Source organism: Lepidochelys kempii, chromosome 5, assembly GCF_965140265.1.
Source record: "Lepidochelys kempii isolate rLepKem1 chromosome 5, rLepKem1.hap2, whole genome shotgun sequence".
Classification (NCBI taxonomy): Eukaryota; Metazoa; Chordata; order Testudines; family Cheloniidae; genus Lepidochelys; species Lepidochelys kempii.
The window spans coordinates 129,083,679-129,106,097 of record NC_133260.1 but is presented as its reverse complement, the minus strand read 5'-3'; the positions used below and the strand labels follow the sequence as shown (position 1 = coordinate 129,106,097).

At 44.6% G+C, this 22,419-nt stretch overlaps 2 protein-coding genes across 6 annotated transcripts in view; one reads left to right on the top strand and one right to left on the bottom strand.

Annotated features, from left to right (window-relative positions):
• Positions 1–1,801: 1,801 nt before the first annotated feature.
• On the top strand, positions 1,802–14,161 carry LOC140911978 (purpurin). Its single transcript, XM_073346136.1, has 4 exons — positions 1,802–1,918; positions 4,609–4,745; positions 7,943–8,055; positions 13,932–14,161. Exons 1-4 carry the CDS (start codon positions 1,802–1,804, stop codon positions 14,159–14,161), a joined length of 597 nt encoding a protein of 198 aa, XP_073202237.1.
• The window catches only part of IDUA (alpha-L-iduronidase), a 105,409-nt gene continuing 88,161 nt past the window's right edge, over positions 5,172–22,419 (bottom strand). For 4 of the 5 annotated variants that reach the window (XM_073345818.1, XM_073345814.1, XM_073345819.1 and 1 more), the window contains one exon: positions 5,172–22,357. In XM_073345818.1, coding sequence (XP_073201919.1) covers positions 22,257–22,357 — 101 coding nt within the window. In that variant the 3' untranslated portion in view covers positions 5,172–22,256. The remainder of the gene's footprint in view (positions 22,358–22,419) is intronic. The other variant, XR_012159156.1, reaches the window with a different exon arrangement.

Genomic DNA, 22,419 nt, shown 5'->3' with positions numbered 1-22,419 from the left:
CAAGCAGAGTGGAATGTGACAGAGGTGTCCTTACTCTTGCTTCACCAGACCTATTAGCCCTCTGGCCTTCTTTTTCCATTATGCAAAAGCTGTGTTTGTATTAGTGAAGCAGGCAGACACACCACTATGAGGATTACACTTGGTTTTTACATAATGGCTTAGCCAAGATTAAGGGTCTTATTCAGGCACACCAGCGAAAATAACCAATTAGTGACTTTGCAAATTCATTATTTAAGGGCAGCCAGAGGGCAGTTCACACAACACTCTTCAGCTGACCACTGAGAAACGGACTGACTTGGAGGGCTGCAGCTATAATACCCCAGCAGGTAGGTGTCTCTCAATAAAGAAGCAAAAAAAAAAAAAAAAAAAAAAAAAAAAGGAGTACTAGTGGCACCTTAGAAACTAACCAATTTATTTTGAGCACAAGCTTTCGTGAGCAAAAGAAAAGAAGCAAGTTAGCATCTCAGGAAACAGCTTCTCCTGCCACGTCTTTCAGCCTACTGTACTTGGCATCTTACGTGAAATATTCCTCAGAAAACTGCAAGTTGCATTTGCTGATATGTTAGTCTAGGTGTAACTTGAGTTGGAAAATAGTTAACTGAGCATGTCTTTGGGACAATCTGGATGGTAGCTCAGGCTCTGCAGGGATAAGATTATGAAGTTTCAAAGATCTAAATGACTCACTGTTGGATATCGTGGAAAAAGTTGTCGTAATAGTAATAATTAATCATAATAAAAGGATAATCACGAAAGACTTTTATCCCCCTGTAAGCATTTAAGTTTAATGTGGATGAATTCTGATACGCTAAGCAGATAATACAGCTGGGGATTACTCGGCAAAATTGTGGTAACATTCTACAGGCAGGTCAGTCATCCAGCATCTGAATATTGTCTCTCAGATGTGAGGTGGTGAGACTATAAAAGGGATTAGTATAAAAGTTAAATTCATTTCATGTTTTAATAAGCCATTAGAGAACATCTGGTTAGGTTGTGAGAACTCTCATGTGAAAGGTAATAACCCTGTTGGACATAGAGGTGTCCCAGGGATCGATGGTCCTAAATATGTAAAAACAATTTAATTCTGAAAAATGAGGTTTCACTAAGAGCTCACTGGAACACGTTAATCAGAACAAAATATTAATGGAAAAATAGAAAATGTGAGTTACTCGCTCCATTTTCCAGCTAGATTCATAGCAATAAAATAGAGCTGGCACAAATGCCAGGATTTGTGACAAGCAAAATACTAATTTAGCAAACCAAAAATTATTGTAGGTGTAGTGATGTGCTAATCAGACTTGTATTAGGCATTTTAACTTGGCCAGGTTTCTTAAAGAAGGATTTATTCAATATTGTACTTAGAGTAACATGACAGGAAACAAGTTTAAAAATGTGAAGCGTGTAATCGGTATTTATAGCACTAGGTATCCCAATTGTTGCATGCAGAAACAGGCATTTTACTTTAAACTTGACCTTACGTTTAATAACTACCATTGTTTCCATCTTAGTGAATATCTTAATGCAGGTAGAAAACTCACGATTTGCTGATAAAAATGAGATTGATGCCCTCTTCCCCAGCCCAAATGCCATTGACAAGAATGTGGTGGGTCGCACCATTAATTACACAAAGGTACAAACCACACAATCGTTTACATTAAAAGAGGACCATTGACTATGCTCCCGCAGAAGTTGGTATATTTCAGATGCTATCTAGATTATTTTTTGGCCTTCGATCAAAAACCTTCTTCAGATTTGTGAATCTGCATCTGTATGAAACTTTTCATGTTTGCTTTTGTCTTCCAGAATGACCTATGCACAGTATGTCTTCCTGGCAACACTCCTCTCTAGTATTGAACACTGCCTGGCTCAAAGCTGTACAGTGGATTCTTTCTCTGTGAAAGACAACTTCGATCCAAAGAGGGTAATTATCACAGCTTCATCTACTGTTCACAGTGTGGCAGTAGAAGCTGCACAATTTACATCACGTTTTTAATGTGCATAATGTACTAATTCAATGCAACATGAGCTGGGAAATTAACCTCTTCGCTTTAAAGGTAAAATATATTCTTTCCAACACTGTTTCCATAGTTTGCTGTTAATTCACCAGATTCACCCCCATTGCCTTGGTTAATTTTCTCACATAAGGAAATTTGTTTGACCTAAAAAGAAAAGGAGGACTTGTGGCACCTTAGAGACTAACCAATTTATTTGAGCATAAGCTTTCTTGAGGTACAGCTCACTTCACGAAAGCTTATGCTTAAATAAATTGGTTAGTCTCTAAGGTGCCACAAGTCCTCCTTTTCTTTTTGCGAATACAGACTAACACGGCTGCTACTCTGAAACTTGTTTGACCTAGTAACAGCTGTTCAATTGCTGGAGGTCCAAAAGCTCCCACTCCCAATGTGCTGCCATTAATGGCGCATCCTGACTCTAAATACACAGGACAGTCATTTCCCCCACGTTAGCGGTATGGCAGATTTGCTTCCTTTGAATCTAGACTACACTAGTGAGCTGCAAATCCTCACTGAGGAATGGACCTTGGGAGCTGGAGCTGCCGCACAGCGAATCAAAGGGAGATAAATTGGTCTTTAGAGCAGCCCCATTGACATCAGACATCAATCTGATACTCATGAGAGATTCTGAGACTCTGGTTGAATTATGGTAGCAAATAGGTTTCAGAGTAACAGCCGTGTTAGTCCGTATTCGCAAAAAGAAAAGGAGTACTTTAGGCACCTTAGAGACTAACCAATTTATTTGAGCATAAGCTTTCGTGAGCTACAGCTCACTTCATCGGATGCATCCGATTGGTTAGTCTCTAAGGTGCCACAAGTACTCCTTTTCCGGTAGCAAATAGGACCGCCTCTAGATAACATCCATTGGGACAGAAACAAACAGAATCTGTGTTTGGATGTGGCCAGGGCACCAGCCTGGGACTTTGGAGGTGGAGGATGCAATTTCCCTGCTCTGCCACAGACTTCCTATGTGACCTTGGGCCTCTGTGCCTCATTTCCCTATCTGTAAAATGGGGATAATAGCTGGGGGGGGGTCACAGAACTGGAGCGAGGGCAGAGGTGAGCGCAGGACCGGGGCTGGAACTGCTGGGACCTTCCTTCCCAGCCTGGTTCTGGCTCTCCTGATCCCCCGACAAATCTACCTCCTAGGAGTGGTGAGAGAATGAATACAATTGCAAATGCTGAGATACTACAATCACCGGGGGTCACAGAAGTACCCCAGGCTGTAGACTATTACATTTGATCATAACGTTCCTGCTCTGCTCCAGTTTGTATGGGGCTCCATTTCCGTCACTAATCTGAATTGATGACATTTTGGATCCCTAGGACAGCGAAGGATTAAGGCAGGATCAAACAACCCCGCTAATCCACCCTCCCCCCATGCTAAAACCACTTTGCAGCTCTCCTAAGGAAGAACCTCTTCCAGAAGGGGCCTTTAGTGGCCCACAGAAGGGTCAAGTACGGCTGACTTGTTCCCTCCCCACTTCACTGCTAGACCCCCCCACCTTGGGTTGGGCTGTGAGAAGCAATGGAAATACTCATATGTGTCCATATGCATCAGCTCTGGGGGGCTTGGGGAGAACTCGTGCTCTGACTAAAGGCTGAGACTCCCCCTGATGTATCTGTTCCTGAGTTACAGGCTCCATTTCAGTCTCTAACAGCATGTGACGTTCTAGATCACCTGGCCTCTTAACTCCATACATTCCTTTTACAGACACAAATGCCCCCTAAATGTCCCAATTTTCATGAGTGCCAGAGCAGGGGTGCAAGACTTTACAGTGTAGGTAGATGTTTCCCTTCTGTTTGTGTTCATCTTTGTGCATTACTCCTGTTAGTCCTCTGTGGCTAACTCTTTGTGGATCTGACCCTGCTGGAGTAGCTTCCATTGATCCCCTTTCGTTTTCAACACATACCATACTTGGTCTTCAGTGATGCTTTTCCTGGGCATTTTCTTCTTGCTCAATCAAATATATACACACCACCACCACCACCAAACTGGCCTCCTTTCCTCAGTTTCTAATGAGTAAGCTTAATGTTTTTTGTCTCTCTGCATAGGAACTTTAACAAGCGTGAGGGCTTCCAGCAAACTATCAAATTCAGTCTCTTTCAGTAGTGACACATGTCACAATCTTTTGGTTATTTAGTGAAACTGTGAAAAGAGATGGAATTTCCCATCAATTTATGAATAGCAAAGTGGTCCCTAAAACCTTCATGCAATTTGCTCTAACTGGGTCACTTGTTGCAAAGAGGCCAAGGACTGAAAGGGAACAGAGGATGTGCTACTGTTTGATTTACAGCCATGCTTTGTTTGGGACACGGCTGAGACATGTAAGCAGGGCAATGTAGGGAAGCTTACGCTGCTGCTACCTGCACTGTAGATGACTGGGCCTTCAGCATCCACGGTTACCAGCGCCTGTCACAAGGTCAAAGGTGAAAATGAACAGCAGAACCGTTCTTCCAAGCACCTAAGAAATGCACACACAGGCTTTTCCCTGGTTTTTATAGCACCTTTCTAGCTTTCTGGCCACCAGCCTGCTGCAGTACGGGTGGTTACAGATGCCTGATCTTCATTAATTGGGATATTTTCCTTTAATTTCAGTATGCAGGGAAATGGTATGCCCTAGCAAAGAAGGACCCAGAAGGCCTCTTCCTTCAGGATAACATCTCTGCTGAATACACCATTGAGGAAGATGGCACAATGATTGCATCTTCCAAAGGCAGAGTGAAGCTCTTTGGGTAAGTGCTTGGCGAACACTCCACTCGTGTGCCTGATCGAATGCACTAGTCTGCCTTGTGACTGGGAACGTATCTGAGGTACATGACATGAACTGGTTACCCTGTTCAAGGAGGAAAATCTAATAAAGCTCAGTATGTTAAAACATCAAACCTTCTGCTTCTAGGGTCCTGGCTTTATTTTCTATTTAGGCCACCAGTGATGATGAGTTCAAAGCCAGCCTGGTCTCTTTTGTGCCATCACACAATCACCATGTATCTGACAGTCTGTGTTCAGAGGCCCAGGACTTGAAAAGCTATGTGTTCAATAATGGTAACAAGTCAATAGGCCCAGATGGAGTTTCTGAGTTTTAAGGAAACTAAAGAAAAAAAGAGCTGCGCTATTAACAACAACAACAAAAAAAAACAACCCTAAAAACAAGTACTATATTCAAGGTTTGACAACGTTCAGTTGTTTATTCAAATGGAGGTCCTAGGAATTATACCTCAGGCATAGCTTCTTTACAAAGAACCATGGCTAAGAAAATCATTAAATGTAGAGTGGCAAAGCATTCCACTGAGGGTAAAGTCAAATAAATCAATGTAGCTTTTGGAAAGGCAAACTGCTTCTAATTGGTTAGATTTACCTGAAAGATTTGGTGGTTGAAGGAACCAAGTGGGTTTTATGTTAGTGGATTTTTCCACCTGACATTGGTTCGTCTTCTGTGGAAGACTCAAAAAGCCCTCAGATAATATGGGCGGGCACTGGATAGACAGATGGAAACAAATCTAAGATTTTTACCCGTCACCCATGGCTACTGTAAGGGATTACAGCTTGGTTGAGAGACTAAACTGAGGAGAAATAAACAGCTTTCTCAGTGTAGAAAGAAACCCCCGCAAGACCTTCTATATACTAGCTCCAGTTCTGTTCAACATTAGCTAACAATATGGAAGATGGGTGCACTGAGGTGGTAAAACTCACTGATACAAACCTTAGGTTTGTCAAGAGAGACAAATGGGCAGCACTCCAGGCAGTTTGAGAAAAAGGCCAGGTGAAGTTCAGTAGACAAGTAGTAGGTAATGCATGTGGGAAGGAAGACATTCAGCTATTCAGGGTTGTCGATTTTGGGTAGCCTCCCAAGAAAACCAGGAAATCATCTGTTGCCATGAAGGTATCTGCTTCATGGCTGAAGTTATACTCCTTGTATTCAGTAGGCTTGGAGCATGCAACTTCATCCCAGTGTAAATCCAGCTTTGGGACGAGGGACTAGGATCAGAGAACTCCTATCCCAGAGGGAGGGTGCAGCAAATTCTCCCCGCCTATGCTCAGACACTGGACAGTTTAGTCAGGGGGTTCATGGTCGCAAACCAGGGGAAAAGCTAGTGCAAGTCAGCCATTTGCATGGTGGCCATTAATTCCTGCCCAAATGAGCAGTAAAACCTACTCCCTTCTGAGGTGGCACCTCCACTAACAAAAGGATGGGTGCACAGCAGAAAGGAAAACCGGGGAGAGCATTTAGTAGGGAGGATGCAAACTGTTGTAGCTGGCAGAGGACGGTTACCCTCCCCAACACCTTGTCTGCTCAGAATGTGTATGGGGCGGGGGGAGGCGAGTGTGAAGTGAAGGTATCTGCCCTGGGTCTGAACTGCAGGGAATGTGACTTGGAACCCGCTCTGTGGCCCTGGCTGTCCAGTCCCTTGGCTCTTGCAAGTTCCTTACCCTGCTTTCCCCATCTGACCACTACTGTCCCCGTTCTTGGCCCTGGTCAGCCTCCACTGCCCACTTGGACATCCTGTGGTAACCACACAGACCATGTGAAGGACAACCGAGAGGAGTGATATGGTGGGATGAAAGCTTTGGCATCTGCCCAGGGGTCTGTCCTGGCAGGGACATATCTGTTCCGTCTCACCTTGTTGATTGTCAGGGCTGAGGTGACACCTGGGGGAAGGGCCTCTGCAAAGGTTGCAGGGGGTGGGTACAAGTGACACATCTCCACTCATTGTGAACCCTGTCGTATGGCCCTGCCTGGCATCAAAGGACTACGCTAGACTACCTTTTCCCCAGGAAGGCCAGACCTCCCTAGAGGCTGCTGTGACTTGCAGCTGGTCTCTGCATGCTGAGTTAGCCCCAGACGAATGTGCTACCCATGACTTGCTCCTCCTGCACTGCTCAGGCCTCCGAGCTCCTCCTCCCGTACGCCACATCCTGCTGCTGTTCCCTCTCACTTGCAGAATCTGAGTGTCCAGTTGCCTCCCCCGACTTTGAGCAGGGGGTTGGATTAGATGACCTCCTGAGGTTCCATCCAACCCTGAGATTCTATGACTATCGCAACAGCCTGCTCCCGCCAGGCTCTGCGAGGTGTAGTGGACAAGAGCACTCCCGCTGGCCAAATCTCCCCCCAGTGTGGAAAATGGGGAGCCAGAGAAGAAATGCAGCTTCTGGTCATTTTCAATGCTCCTCTCTATGAGATCACATCTCTGGTGCCCACTCTGCCAGCCACACCATTCTTCACTCTCCAGTAATCCATTCCTCCTATAGCCCACTGGAATTGTTTTCATGGCTCTCCTTATATAGGGAATTCCTGTCTTAAACTAGTCCACAAGGCTGCTACCCTCCCCACCCTCAAATTCCTCCTTGAGAGACACTACTTATGATGCTCAGCTGAAACCAACCATCTAGTGATATACCTTTGAATGATCGAGGGCCTGTAAGAGCTGCCTGCAGCCTATACCATGCCCTGTATTTATATTGCCATTCACCCTTGTTCTCTGCCTGCTTGAATCCTCTATAGGAAGAAGTTATGCTCTTTGAGCAGCGACTCTTACTGCTATTTTCTCAGCGGCATGTAGCACAGTAGGAGTCTAATTTTGTCTGAGCCATACACCAATACACCGAATGCATTTCCTGCCATTTCTGGATGCACACGATTTACTATGTGGTGTGGAGGTGGGTAGCAGATGCATCATCTCTCTGCACTTGCATCTGTGCAGCCCACGACTCGTTCCTGCATCGCGATTGGGAAAGGATCACTGTGCTAGGACGTGGAGTGGCTTTTACTTAATGATGAACTATTCTGAAATGGGAACAGTGCCCATGGCCCTACTAAGTCTGTCAGAATTAAGTCAGGTACCTGTACGAGTCCTGAACAGGGCTGTTATTTTGTGCATTGAAACATACACACTGTAGATTCCCATCCTCAGTATCTCTGCTCCTGTTTCAGATTCTGGGTGATCTGTGCTGATATGGCTGCTCAGTACACAGTCCCAGACCCCACCACTCCAGCAAAGATGTACATGAGTTACCAAGGTCTGGCAAGCTACTTATCCAGTGGAGGTGAGTGAATTTCATCACCTTTGGTTAGCTGTGTTGGTTTGTAGCTCGTTGGTGTCGAGGCCTACGTGTTTCAGTGGATGAGCTGCCAAGACCGTTGCACTCATGTGGGACATTGCAGGTCACACAGGTTAGAGTGAAGTGCGTGAGAGCTGGGGACAAAGCATTGTTGACCGGGGGGAATCTGGCTGTGGAATCTGCTTTGGGAGACAACTCCAGAGGCTGATCTTTGGAGAATACTGCAAATCCTTGCTTCACAGTGCTTCTCTACCATAACCAACCCCTCGTCCCCAAAACATGATGAGAAAGCCTACTCCAAGAAAAAGAGAGCTCTCTACCTCCCAAAAAGAGACGTGCCAGAAACTCCCTTAAGGACCAAACTATTACTAATCTATTTCAGAAAGGTGGTTCACAGCACAAAGCTGTAGCAATACAGTTCTGGGCTGTCTGGACTTGGGAAATGATGTTTTTCAGGAATTGGAGGTGTGCTTGCTCCTGTTACCCTCTGCAGGCCTTCCCCACGCACAGCCTGATAACTTGGGCTGTGCACTGGGGGAGGGATTTGACACTTACCCCCATATTCTCATACTGGCAGGAGGCCAAAGTGGCTGGGTGGGTGGTGACAGGAGGAAAATTGTATGGTTGTCCCTTAGCTGCCCTCGGGATTGAGCCCCACTCCCCAGGAACTTTGTGTGCCAGCCAGGTGTATACACCTGCCTAATTCCTGCATGCACCTCCCATGTCCCTTCCCCTGCCAGAGGACTCTCTGCAGCTGTGGTGGCTGGACAGGATTCCCCATTAGTGAGTGCTGAAGGAATATCTGTCTAGTGCACCGGTAAATAAATTACATCAAAACATCCTGGATGGAAGAACAAAGCTGTAAAAACAGGGGCAACATTTTAGAAAAACTCAAAACCTAGACAGTGTTAGGCAACATTAATATAGTCATTACAGCTGGTCTACCTGTGATATATTCCCAGACACACACCCCAGGATGAAATGGAGTTAAGGCGAGAGGACATATCACTAACTTAGGTTAAACTAAATTGCAGGGATATTGTAATTATCCCAAGACCAAGTGTTATCGACTTAGGAAATTCAGATAAGGTTGAGTTGTTAAGAAATCCAGACGTGTATTTCCATAACTGTACTGCACGGGCAGCCAGACGCCCTGCACTCTACCAACAGACCCTTCAAACTTCCCATAGAGTTAAAGCTCCCTTAATTTCTTACTTAGGTTACGTTACGTTTCTTTTCTTTTTTCTTTTCTTTTCTGCTAGGATTAATTGTCCCTTTTTCCCTGTTACGCTCCATAACTGAAAGTTTTTCCTTCAGCAAAAATGCTCCTGTGCTGTAGTGACACCATACCAAACTTATTTTGCCTTAACTGTCGTTGTGGGCCCAGATTAAACTGATTATTTTTTCTAGATAATTTACACCTCTTCATTATTTCCTCCTCACGGTGTCATGACCGGGCAGGGATAAGGTTGCTTGGGCGCCCTAAATTTGCACTTCCATACCCAAAAGTGTTCAGATTTTTTTCTTGAGTGTTAACTTTGTGGGCTGATAACACTTGGTTTGGAGATTATAACAGCCCAGCAATGCAGTTTCCCTAGACTGATGATAAGTACTAAACCTTAACTACATTTTTATGTTGCTCATCTGGGAATCTCCTTGCTTTTTAAATTGAAAATGTTACCTCTTGCACGCCACTCTCTGTTATCCTATACACACACTCTAATTTCCCTTCCCTGCCCCTGATGCACCCGTGGAGTTGCTCTGGTGCAACAGGTACCTTTTGTAGAAAATTTTTTTTTTTTAGGATTAATCACAATATTTGCCACTTGTCATCACTGCAAAATCTGTCAAATTGCCCATTTCAGAATGGTCACCCTTTCCCATTGTTCTCCACATGAGTGAAGCAATAGCTGCCTGATGGTGTCCCCTGTTCTGTAAGAGATGCTGTCTCATTAACAAGCAGAGCTGAGCACAATTTAGAATTTCGACCGCACAGGAAATTGATATTTTGCATTTGGTTTTTGTGCCTAGTAGAGTGAAAAACCAAAGTGTTAGAATGTCTTGCAGAATGTGAAGTTCTGAAATTGCAATATGGAAATATTAAAATGTTACATTTGGTTCTGAACAAGTTCAACATTAAGCTAAGTTGTCACATTGCCTCCTGGAAGTTGTCCTTTGGATGACTCATACTCTCATTGCTCCCTGACTGAACTACATCTTCCTTGATGCCTTGACCCCAATGGAGCATCACGTGACATGGTCATAGGAGAGATCTTGGTACATCATGGGAGACGCAATTAGTCAGTGAGCCCCAGCCCACAGGGAATGGGGGGCATGAATCACTCTAAGAACAACTCCCATGAGGCACCACCGCACTTTACGCAGATACGCCATAGCGTCAAGATGATTCGACACCAATATTACTGTTTGGTTCAACAAACGGAAAAGTTTGTACTCAGCTCAAATCAACCAAGAACAAAATGTTTTGATTTTCCACTAGAAAACTGCAAAACTCTGGCAAAATCTAACTTTTTCCATAGGAAACTTCAATTTGGCAGGAACCAAATTTTTCCAGCAAATTCCTTTCAATGGAAAACTGCAAACCATATCTGAGGAGATGGCAGCCATTTTGACAGAGGGCACGTTCTTCACTGAATTCTCTGTGCCTACCATTGTTCCCTTCAGTCTCTGCTTTAGGAGAAACTTTAACTGAGAACAGAAAAAAATTACTATGGAACCTAAAAACAATAAATATAACTCTATATACTCAAGATTCCAGTATGTTTTAACTGAAATTTTTTTTAAAATGGGCTAGTCTACGATTATTAGTGGCAAAAAAGTCTGACACTGGATTCTAAATTTCTTAAAGGGCCCATTTTAATGGGGAAATTTCCAGAAAATTCTGTGCTCAGCCAAGTGCTATAATTTAGGGGAAGATATAACTTCTTCTTCTATGCTGAAACTCCACTTCAAGTGCAAAACTCAACTCATCCTAATTACAGAATCACTGCTGCCACTTCAGTAGTTAGTGGACCTGCAGTGGAATTGCACAGAAAATTCCAGGAGCTGGCCTAATCCATAGAAGGAGAAACCAAATCCTTTCTGGGACTAATTTGTTTTAATGGAGCAGTCTTATAAATTTTTATTACTTTTGGGCAAATTCTTGGACTAGAATTCTTGCTGTTCAGGCTCTATGATAAAGGCAGACTTGTGTCACAGGCTGTATCTGCATCTTGCTACTGTTCCTAACTTAAACAAAACACTTTGACTTTTCTATACTGTCAGCTGGTAGAACTGAGGGTATTACAATAGCACCCTTCTCAAAATGGCCACAAACTGAGGGCAGTTGTGCCTTCAATCCCCTGGAGAACAATGGGTGATGGCAGTCATTTGGAGAGAGGGCAGTTCTTCATGGAATTCTGGAATTGATCATTGTATCATTCGGCTTCTGCTGAGATACGACTAATGGGAAAACTTGACCAACCTCTCCATTTCATCCAAACCCATTGAAATCTTGTGCCTGGCCTCCATTTAAACTCCTCTTGTAGGATTAATGAAAGAGGCTGGTTTGGTCTGTTAATCAGATTAGAGGCAAAGTCTGACAATGTGTGCTAAATTTCATAAAGGGGCTGTTTTTAATTTGAATTGCTAAACTAACAGATGTTCTAGTAAATACATAATTTTTCTGGGTCATTAGTGAATGCTGTAATGTGAGAAGATACTAGATCAATTCCACTATACTTTCCATACATAAGTAAGTTTTGCAATTATAGCGGGGATTCAACCTCTTAACTATAGAGTATCAACCAATGACTCCATAACATATGGAAGAACCTCACTAATTTCAGTTGCATAGCCCACTGGATTCAGGAGTTTTCAATTAAGGGCTCAATTCTGCATTCCTTATTCGCACAAAATTCCTACTGAAATCAGTTCTGTGCATGCTAAACAGTATCCTTGTCAGCAAGTTAAGGAAGTATGGCCTGGATGAATGCACTATAAGGTGGGTAAAAGTTGGCTAGATTGTCGGGCTCAACGGGTAGTGATCAATGGCTTCATGTCTAGTTGGAAGCCGGTGTCAAGTGGAGTGCCCCAAGGGTCGGTCCTGGGGCCGGTTTTGTTCAATATCTTCATAAATGATCTGGAGGATGGTGTGGATTGCACTCTCAGCAAATTTGAGGATGATACTAAACTGGGAGGAGTGGTAGATACGCTGGAGGGCAGGGATAGGATACAGAGGGACCTAGACAAATTGGAGTATTGGGCCAAAAGAAATCTGATGAGGTTCAATAAGGATAAGTGCAGGGTCCTGCACTTAAGACGGAAGAACCCAAAGCACAGCTACAGACTAGGGACTGAATGGCTAGGCAGCAGTTCTGCGGAAAAGGACCTAGGGGTGACAGTGGACGAGAAGCTGGATATGAGCCAGCAGTGTGCCCTTGTTGCCAAGAAGGCTAATGGCATTTTGGGATGTATAAGTAGGGGCATAGCGAGCAGATCGAGGGATGTGATCGTCCCCCTCTATTCGACATTGGTGAGGCCTCATCCAGAGTACTGTGTCCAGTTTTGGGCCCCACACTACAAGAAGGATGTGGATAAATTGGAGAGAGTCCAGCGAAGGGCAACAAGAATGATTAGGGGTCTGGAACACATGAGTTATGAGGAGAGGCTGAGGGAACTGGGATTGTTTAGTCTGCAGAAGAGAAGAATGAGGGGGGATTTGATAGCTGCTTTCAGCTACCTGAGAGGTAGTTCCAGAGAGGATGGTTCTAGACTATTCTCAGTGGTGGAAGAGGACAGGACAAGGAGTAATGGTCTCAAGTTGCAGTGGGGGAGATTTAGGTTGGATATTAGGAAAAACTTTTTCACTAGGAGGGTGGTGAAACACTGGAATGCGTTGCCTAGGGAGGTGGTGGAATCTCCTTCCTTAGACGTTTTTAAGGTCAGGCTTGACAAAGCCCTGGCTGGGATGATTTAATTGGGGATGGGTCCTGCTTTTGAGCAGGGGGTTGGACTAGATGATCTCCTGAGGTCCCTTCCAACCCTGATATTCTATGATTCTATGATTCTAAACATGGAGAATCAGGACCAAAATAATTAAAAAAAAATACTAATTGCAAAAAAGCCCATTGCTTAGGCAATTAGTTTTGTTTTTAATACTTGATCTCTAGCCAAGTTAATGAAAACCTAGGGAAAAAACTTACAACATATACTATTGTAATAAACTTGTTTGGCATGATTTGGTGTGCAGATTAGAAAGGCTCAACTGTGTTTCATCAAACAAAGCTATCTTTCAATTACCCCATGATCCAAGAATAGTCCTGTGCAAAAAGATAGTTTAATGAGGCTTCCGTGAATCTTCTATATCCTAAGCCCCAGTTTTATTCCCAATGGTGTTTTGGACAGACTTCAGTGGAGCAGGTCCATAAAGGGGCCAAGGAAAAAAGTTTGGTGGTGAAAACCATTGAAATTCTTCCCATTCCAGGTAGAAGTTGAAAAGGGATTTTATAGTTGAAGGTCAGAAAGGATCATTATCATCTAGTCTGACCTCCTGTGTACCACAGCTAATAAGGGGGTGGACTGCATCCAGCTCGATTCCTGGCTGAACGGGAGCGTTTCTCACAGAAAGACATTCCATCCAGATGTCAGGACTCTGAGTGGTAGAACCCTTCATCCCTTGGGAATCTGTTCCAGTCCTTTCACTCCACTCATACATGTGCGCACACACTGTGAAATTTACTGACTTGCCTTCCCACCACTGATTCTTGTAAAGCTTGAGTTCGCTGGCCTGCAGTGCTCAGACATCTTCACCTAGGTAGCTAACTACAGCCCATGACTAACGAGGTGTTCTAACATTTCAGGGGACAACTACTGGGTGATTGACACCGATTATGACAACTACGCCATTACTTATGCCTGCCGCAGCCTGAAAGAGGATGGCACTTGTGATGATGGATACTCCCTTATCTTCTCACGCAACCCTCGTGGGCTCCCACCAGCCATTCAGCGCATTGTGCGTCAGAAGCAGGAAGAGATTTGCATGTCTGGCCAGTTCCAGCCAGTGCTGCAGACAGGTACGCTAAAATACTAAAAGTCTCTTACTGTAAGAGTCAGACGCATATTTCCTAATACAACGAAGTCATTGCAACCTAATTAACAACTCTTTTGACAGCACTTTTGTGTGCAATATTAAGTAAGAGTGTCGCTGCAAAGTGAAAGACTTAGAAGTTAAAAATGCCAGATTTATGGTTGTGCAAACTTAAATCTGCCCCTCATTCCCATCCTATGCAGTAATGAAGCTGATATCCTGTGGAAAAACAGGATGTCATGTCATTAGAGCATCCTAGTGGACACATACAAAAGGACAGATTTAAGGTTGCCTGAGCAACGGGAAGTCTGGCATTTCCTAACGTTCAAGTGTTTGACTTGGCCACCTAAATAAAGTCCTTCTAAGTTAGCTGCGACTCTCTGCCTGTACAAAGCAAAAAGGTAGAAACAGATTCCAGTACTTAACAGCCTCTCCCCATCGTGAGGCGCCAGCAGGGTTTGAAGCCTGGACCTTCAGCACAGACTGCTATAATTAGAGCTGTGCTTCTAACTGCATTAGCTGGCTGTTTCTCTGGGTGTGTTAATGAGTCATGTGCTGGATCTAGAGGGTGCTTGGGGAGCAATCTCACCTAGTTCTCTGTCCTTTGAGCTGGGGAAGTTCTAGCCCCACACAGTGCCCATGGGGTGGGGGAACTGGCCCTTCGATGCCATGTGCTGGAGGCAGGGGGATTTCTTGGTCGGGAAGTCTGGCTTGGTTACCCCCCTCCACCAGAGGTGTGGAACTTACTAACCTATGTGTGGTGCATGGCTACTGAGGCAAAGTGCTGAGTGGGGAGGAAGCCCAGCTCTGTGCACTTCCATCCTCCCAGCCCCACAAAGTCCTGCTCTGGCAGGTCTTGGCCCTTCCCAGCGCAGTGTGTGCTGCAGACCTGGCTCTCCAGAATATTGGGTTGGGTTATTCTGGCTTGCTGTCTGAAACTCTTCTTGAAAATGGAAAGGAGAGGGAAAGGTGGCAAGCAGTTTGTCTCCCCAGAAAGCTGAATAGGTTGAAGACAAGGTACTTCAGTAGCCAGAGTGTTATTCCTGTCCTGCTTTTCAAAGGTCTGCTGCACACAATGAAGTGGGTGAGAGCTTTCCAGTCAGAAGGATGCAAGAATCTCTTAAAATGGAAAGTGTTAGATAACCTAAATATAGGGGGACCAACCAGCTCCCTCTTAAAAATAGGTGCTTCATTGAGAGTACAGGTCCCAACATGCATTGCTTCATTAACTGACAGTGACAGGACTGATTCAGTCACAAAGTAAGGAGCTATCTTTGGGCTTGGTCTTGACTTACAGTCCTTACTCAGGCAAAACACTATTGACGTCAACGGGAATTTTGCCTGGGTAAAGTCTGCAGGTTCAAACTTTGTAACAGTGTTAAGCTGCCCAGGTGTGAGTCGAGTAACAAACAGAAACAAACTGTGGGTACACAGCAAGAAAGCAGGGAAGTGTTAGTCGGGTTCACACAAAGAGCTGACCCAGAGGCTTCTGGCTACGTACGCTCATTGCTGGCTGTGGCTGAGAAAGGGGCACTGGTTACCGGGCAGGATGTCTGGTGCTAAATTGATATACTAGGCTGAGGTTATGGCCCTTTGTGGCTAAGGACTGCTCTAACATATTATGTGGTAAAGACATGCACAGAGCAGGATCCAGACAGTGCAAGTGAGAGTTTTGGACACTAACCCTGAACTCTATTTTATGAGTACCCCCAAATTTCTGCAGCTGTAGCTGAACTGAGGATTAGAAATGTAGCAGAACACTGTGATGATTCCACACATTTATTTGCATGGAATGGAAAAAAATGAACTAAAGTTTTCTTTCTTCCTTTCCTTCCTTTTGCAGGTGCCTGCTAAGGAATTACACCTGTGATCCTATTTTTAAGACCTGAAACTAGATCTCTGGGTCTTGAAGTTGTCATTCTCTTAAAAATCAAATAGTTTGGACCAATGTTTTTTTCCTGAAAAACATGTTAAAATGTTGTTTTTTTTGTAACCCAACTGCAATTTTCAAAGGAATAACATTAATGTGATGTTTTTAAAGAAACCTCTAAACATGAATTTTGCTATCTACTGCCTGTCTCATTTAACCTACCCTCCTATTTTAACTTTTAAGTAACAAAGCCTGATGGGCCAAGAAGTCTGATGTGAGATTGATACAGTGTGATCCTCTCATTCCAAGTTAATATGGTAGAACATTTACTGCTAGTAAATATTAGTGCTGAATGCCCCAACCGGGGTTGGGGTCCCATTGTGCTGGGTATTTCTAGTCAGACAACTGGCATCAAACAAATTCAAACTAAGAACACAATATAGGATCACACGAGAGGCTGGCTTCCTAAAAGCTCAGAATAATGAATCCCTGGTTCCTCTTAAGGGTTGAACAAGCTCAGCCTCATCAAAGCCCTGTGCAGCTGCTTGATCCAAGCTCCTGGCTACTAGTCCTAACAGTAGGTATCAAAATTCTTCCTACCACCTTCCTCCACCCTCCTGTCTCATCATCTGGGGAACAATAGGTTTTGTGCCAAGGAGTTGCTTTTGTCTGTGCAGAGAGTCAGAGAAGTAATGGGAAGTAGACCGTTCCTCTTAGGAAGATGGGGGTGGGGGTGAAGGGGGGCCTGAAAAGGCATTTCTCAGTCACACAATTCCCTTTCCATGGGACATGACTGATCCTCAGATGTTAGTGGTTTTCTGTGAAGAAAGCTAAACCCACTGACTTGATATACCACCACATTATGCTGACTTGTGCAATCCTTTAGCAAGGGCATCTAGTAATTAGTTGGGATAAGACTGCAGCTAAATCAAAGTGCATGGTAAAATACTGGCACTGCCTAGCGCTTGGCAAATGACTGACTTTTCAGTTTGCTGGCAATTGGGAACAATTGGGGAAAAGTTTGGTTGCAAATAGCATACCAATTCCTGTTAAAGGCTCTTCTAGCTTGAGTGTGGATAGTGCACCAGGAATGTGGTGAGCTCTCCTTAAAGGGTAAGCGGTTTGTTCTCCCCAAACCCCTAGTCTGCACTGCCTCTGATATTTAGCTGTAATAGACGTATGCTAGTTGAGGATAGCAGTCTGCTCACTGCCCTCCAAAGGGAGTCTTCAATTGTCAGGAAGGGGAGAAAGATTGGTAAAGGTCATGTTTATAGCTATGGGCAGTATGAAAACTGGAGTATGAAATGCATAGATACCACTGACCGGAAAACAATTTAGATACACACTAGTAACCTGTATGTAAACTACTGTCGCGTGTTCTGAATAAATGTACGCAGTCCATCTGGTCATGCTGGACTAATTCAGTAGTCAGTGGAATGATTTAACACCTTGCTAATCACCTCTCTGTCCTTTTAGATAGTATCAGGGATGAGTTGTGTCAACTTAGGACTCCATCTCAATTGATTAGACAAGCTAAAGTCTTAACTAAAGGAAGTTTAGCCTTTGGCGAAGACCCTTGGACCAATATACCACCTTCTGGAAAACGGGGATCTTTAATGCTCATACATAATTAGGACCTGGGTATGGCCCAATTGCTGTATTGAGTATGGATTAATTTCTTAGACTCCCAGTGGTTGGTAAGAGTTCAGTCTCCTACACAGTTACAGCACCTGGAAAATTATCACCAGTGGTATTAGAATAAGAGACCCAAGGGGCACTGGAGGAACAACTGCAATTTATCACAAGTCCCTTTATTAATAAATCTGCTAAGCAGATAAATAATCCCACCAACACTGAACTACCTCAGCAGACCGGGAGCGAGAACAAAGTGTTTAGTCCCGTGATTGGCATTACTTACATCTCCCAGGCCACAACTGAGCCCCAACACTCGACTGCACCCGGTGAGCACTGAGTGCCTGCTGTGCCCTGCAGACCCCCTATGCCAGGGGCCAGGACTTGAGGCACCAGGGGGCCATTGCAGCCAGAAGCAAGGGCTGTCAGTGTCCCAACAAGGGACACCCACCCTTCACATCCAGCTCCACCAGCCATCTAAGCCTGTGGAAGGGGGAGACTGGGAGCCTATGCATTATTGTTAGTGGGCACGTTTCAGAGTGCAATGGGATGGGTCAGTTATTTGACATCCTGGAGCCAAATCCCTTTCTAGTCTTTTAATTTATCCCCATCCTTTACAAGAATCAAACATTGTTTATCCTTCTCTACTGTCTTTGATACCCCCCTCACAATAAACCAGGATGTCCTAGAAATCACAGCAGTTGTCTGTGCACAAAGAACCTCACACCCACTGCTCTTATGGTGAGTCACTGAGGCCCTGGGGAGGGAGGAATATGGGTGCCACCATCCTGGAATGGAATTCCGAGGAATTCCCCAGGAGCCTACATTATAAAAAGCATTATAGGAAGAGTGGGTAGCAATGCCTATGGTGAAGGTTGCTGGACACTTCCCATTTTAGTAGCCTGTTTTCAGTGCTTTTACATTTTACCCACCTGGACTGAAATTTTCCATGCAGCAAAAGCTACAGTAGTATGTTTGAAGTATGGTAACCCCAAGCCTGAGCTTTCAGAGCTGCTAAGCACCTGCAACTCCCATTCAGGGCTCACCATTCCTGGAATCCCCCAGGTCTATAAGCCAGGAAGCACTGGGGGAGGGGAAATTCACTATAGCTCTTAGCAGTGTATAGGATGGAGGAAATACTAGAGTAACAGTTCAGGATAGAATTTCAAAGAGCGGGAGCCTGTGATGGATCCTTACGGGAACGTCATAATAGTTTCATTATTACAGAACTTATAAAGAAAAAACACCCTATGGAATTCACTGGCTAAGCCAGCCTTCCTATAAACACTGAACCAGCCTATGGCATTATACACCTGCTGTGGCATTTAGCTAAGGATTTGAAAGACACTTGCCCGTTGAAGTAGAGTAGTCTGAGAAGTACTAGCTACTCCATCTGTGGATTACAGTCAAGCTCCTAGAATTCTATTCCTTGGTCAGCAGAGGCTGAGAGATATGGGAGTGAGCTGCCCTCTTTCCAAGTGGCTACCATTTCATCGTCACGGACTTGCCAACTTGCCACAGCACAGGAGGCCCCCCACCTCCCTCCAGGCAGATGCTGCTTTGCTCATGCTGAGAACAATGAATGGCCATTTGGAATGTGGGCCATTCTTCATGACAAACTTTCAGTTATGGAAAACAATGGCAACTTATCATTAAGTACCTTTTCAAAAGCTTCCAGAGCTACTCAAGTGGTCATACAGGCAGGAGGGAGGTATTCGGCGGTAAGTATGTATAGCTAGAGGTGCAGGAGGGGGAGGGATTTGGGTTGTATGCACACAGAGGTGTATGGCAAGAAGGAAGAGGCAGGAGTATTTTAAGGTATGGAAGTGCATAGTTAGGGCAACCACTCAACTTTAATTTTGCCCTGTCAGACTCCTCTAGCTTCCCATGGAGTTAACTCACTGAACTCTTGTGCAACTCTTGAGCAACACTTTAGTTTTTTTCAGTGTCAGCTCCTCCCTATTCTTAACTTAAATTCTCCTTCAGCTGAAACCATGGCAAATGCCTACCTTGATTAAGGTAGTGTAGTGCTTGCAGCCCCTGATAAGATAATTTATTTTGAAGGCTAAGAGTTGCCCCCTTGGCATGGTCTCACTCTCATGGTCTCACTTCAGGATGCAGAATTAAGGTGCCTTAACTATGCATTTCTATTAACATTGTTGGATTTCTTTTAAGTTTAATGGTAACTGTCTTTTCTGGTTTTGATGATCTGTATGGGAACAAGTATAACATCCCTATAGCGTATTTTCCTCTGAATTACTGAGACCTACAGCGATGGAATGCTTACACGGTATTATAATGTTCAGCTACTAGGTGGTCTCATGTATAACATACCTTTCCTGAGCTGGGAACAGTCAGACCTGGCAGTGCATTGTATACTTAAGAGAACACATCTCTGGTATCTCTCTCCATGGTGGAAGTGCTGTAGCCAGTCCATATCTTGTACAAGAGTCTGCCCTGCTAGTAGAGGTCCTGCAACCTACCGTATACAAGGAGTACATGACCTCTGCTCTCAACCATCTTAACTCCATCTTAGTGGTTGTTACCTAGGCCTATAATCAATGAAGTAGCGATACAAAACACATATCCGGGGGTGCTGGTGGGGGGATTGCTGATGATAGTGACACAATCCTGACACTCAAATGTGGAGGTGGACCAATCACCCTTGAATCCACAATGCCAAATGCTTCCTCCAACTTACTGTACAGCTGATTTCATATTGCAATTCAAGTATGCATGCTTTGTTATGCTGGTGAGGTATTTTATATCATCACAGAGAATATGTTCATAACAGAGGCTTGTTCCTCCATTGTAAAATAGTCTAGCTCTTTTCACTGCAGTGATCTTTCCCTCTCTAAGTACTTTGAAAACACAATACAAAGTGCTCCAATTATGAGGGGCCAGATTAAACCCACAAAGCACTTTGAGTTATAAAATAGTCATTAGCATGTGCACTGAAGTCTCACCTAGAACTGTGCAAAGTAGCAGATTTTTCAGTTTGGGGGCCACACCAAGTTAATCTTTCAGATCAAGGTCAAACTACACTTTGTTTTGTTGGAGTTTTTACCTTTTTAAATAAAACTGAAGCAAAATTCAGAACAAAGTTGTTTTGAATCCAAGTCAAAATGTTTTGTTTTGAAATATGTTCGGTTTTTTGTTTTCTTTTCTGACCAAAACAATCTGGCAAATTTGACAAGAATTCATGCTATGTTTTGTTTGACCCAGATACCCATTTTTGGTATTTTGGTGAAAAAATTTAATCTGACAACTATTGCCCAGCTCTACTGAACTCAATATTCATAACTCCTTTGTTTTGTGTGAGGCTATAATCTGCTGTAAAATACACCATTCCAAGTGTACATTTTCTAGTTAAAACATGTCCATTACCAGCCATCTGTCACATTCAAAAGCATGTAATGCCCAAATCTGATAAATTTATAAAACCCTCTAACTGGATCCTCTCTAACAAACATTTTGCTGGCCATGAGGATAGCCATGGCCCATGATTTCTGTCACAAGGCCTTGGTTTGTTTAAGGCAAGGAACACTGGGGGTTGTAGTCAGCAGCATGAGCATGTGACTGGAAGGAAGCAAGGCCTGCTGGGAAGAGGGAAGTAGGATTTAAAAGTGCAGTGCAAAGGAAGGTGAAGTGAGAACAGCAGCTGTCTGGGGATACTCTCCAGGGACCCAGGTCTGAGCTGGCGCTATGGGGCTCCCTGCTGCAAGGGGCCGAGACAGGGCCTGAGAAGACCAGTGGGGGGGACATCCAGTGAGGGAAGATGGCTTGAAGGTGGCTTCTGAGCAAAAGGGAAAATGAAAGAGGCCAGGGTCTGTGCTGGTGATGCCCTGCTGGGCAGGGGCAAGGTATCCGCGGCCCTCTGAGGCAGAAGGACTTTGCTCATGCAGGCAAGGGCCCAAGAGTGAGCAAATGGCTGCCTGGAAGCTGCTGCACAAAGGGGTGAGCAACATTGTACTCCCTGCTATAGAGGGACAACAGACTGCACTGAAGTCCCAGAATCCTCCAGGGAAAGGGACTGTACTAATCCCTGGGAGCCAGGGAGAAGAACTCCAGCCCCAGGAGGGCAGAAGAGGCTGTTGCGTTCACTCATTGGGCAGTGTTCAGCCCAGCAGGAGCACAGCCGGCCAGTATCCCACATCCAACCAGTACTGCACAGTCGGTGAGGAAATTCAGACCCAGCCGCACCTCCCCTCACAGGAGAACACTGTCCTCCAGGTCCAGGGGCATGAACTATTGGCTCTGACTCCATACATTGACACCAGGCTCCTGTTACCCCCAGCATTCGGGCGGACTAGCTCTATTGCAACCACTTGAGTTCCACCAGCATATAAGAGGCCAGGCCAAGGCCCAGTTATTTCTTCTTCACTTTTAAACACTGTTTGGGACGATACTTGTCTTCAGGCTCCAAAGGGTTAGCAGCAAGAACAGGAGTGCAATGTTGTAGGCTAACCCACTAATTCCCTTACTGGTGAGGCTGGGATTTCATCATAGGGTTGTTGTTTGCAGCACCATAACCCCACTCTGCTATGTGCTGAAGACAGATGCAGATTTCTCTCTGATTGTTGGGCAGTTTTGCACTCATGCAAGAGCTTCAATGTACTGCACAGGAATGGAGAAGAGGCCTGGCTTGCTCCAGTAGTCGACGGCACGCACTCTGTAAAAGCCCGAGACCTTGGTTCCTGCCAACAAAAAAGTTAAAGTACAGTCACTGCACAAGACCAACATCTGCTGTGTGCTCAGA

Excerpts from the sequence above, each read along its gene's own strand:
- LOC140911978 (XM_073346136.1), top strand. The coding sequence starts at position 1,802 with ATGACCTATGCACAGTATGTCTTCCTGGCAACACTCCTCTCTAGTATT. Across the intron at positions 1,919-4,608 it reads ACAACTTCGATCCAAAGAGG|TATGCAGGGAAATGGTATGC; the intron begins GTAATTATCACA and ends CTTTAATTTCAG. Across the intron at positions 8,056-13,931 it reads AAGCTACTTATCCAGTGGAG|GGGACAACTACTGGGTGATT; the intron begins GTGAGTGAATTT and ends CTAACATTTCAG.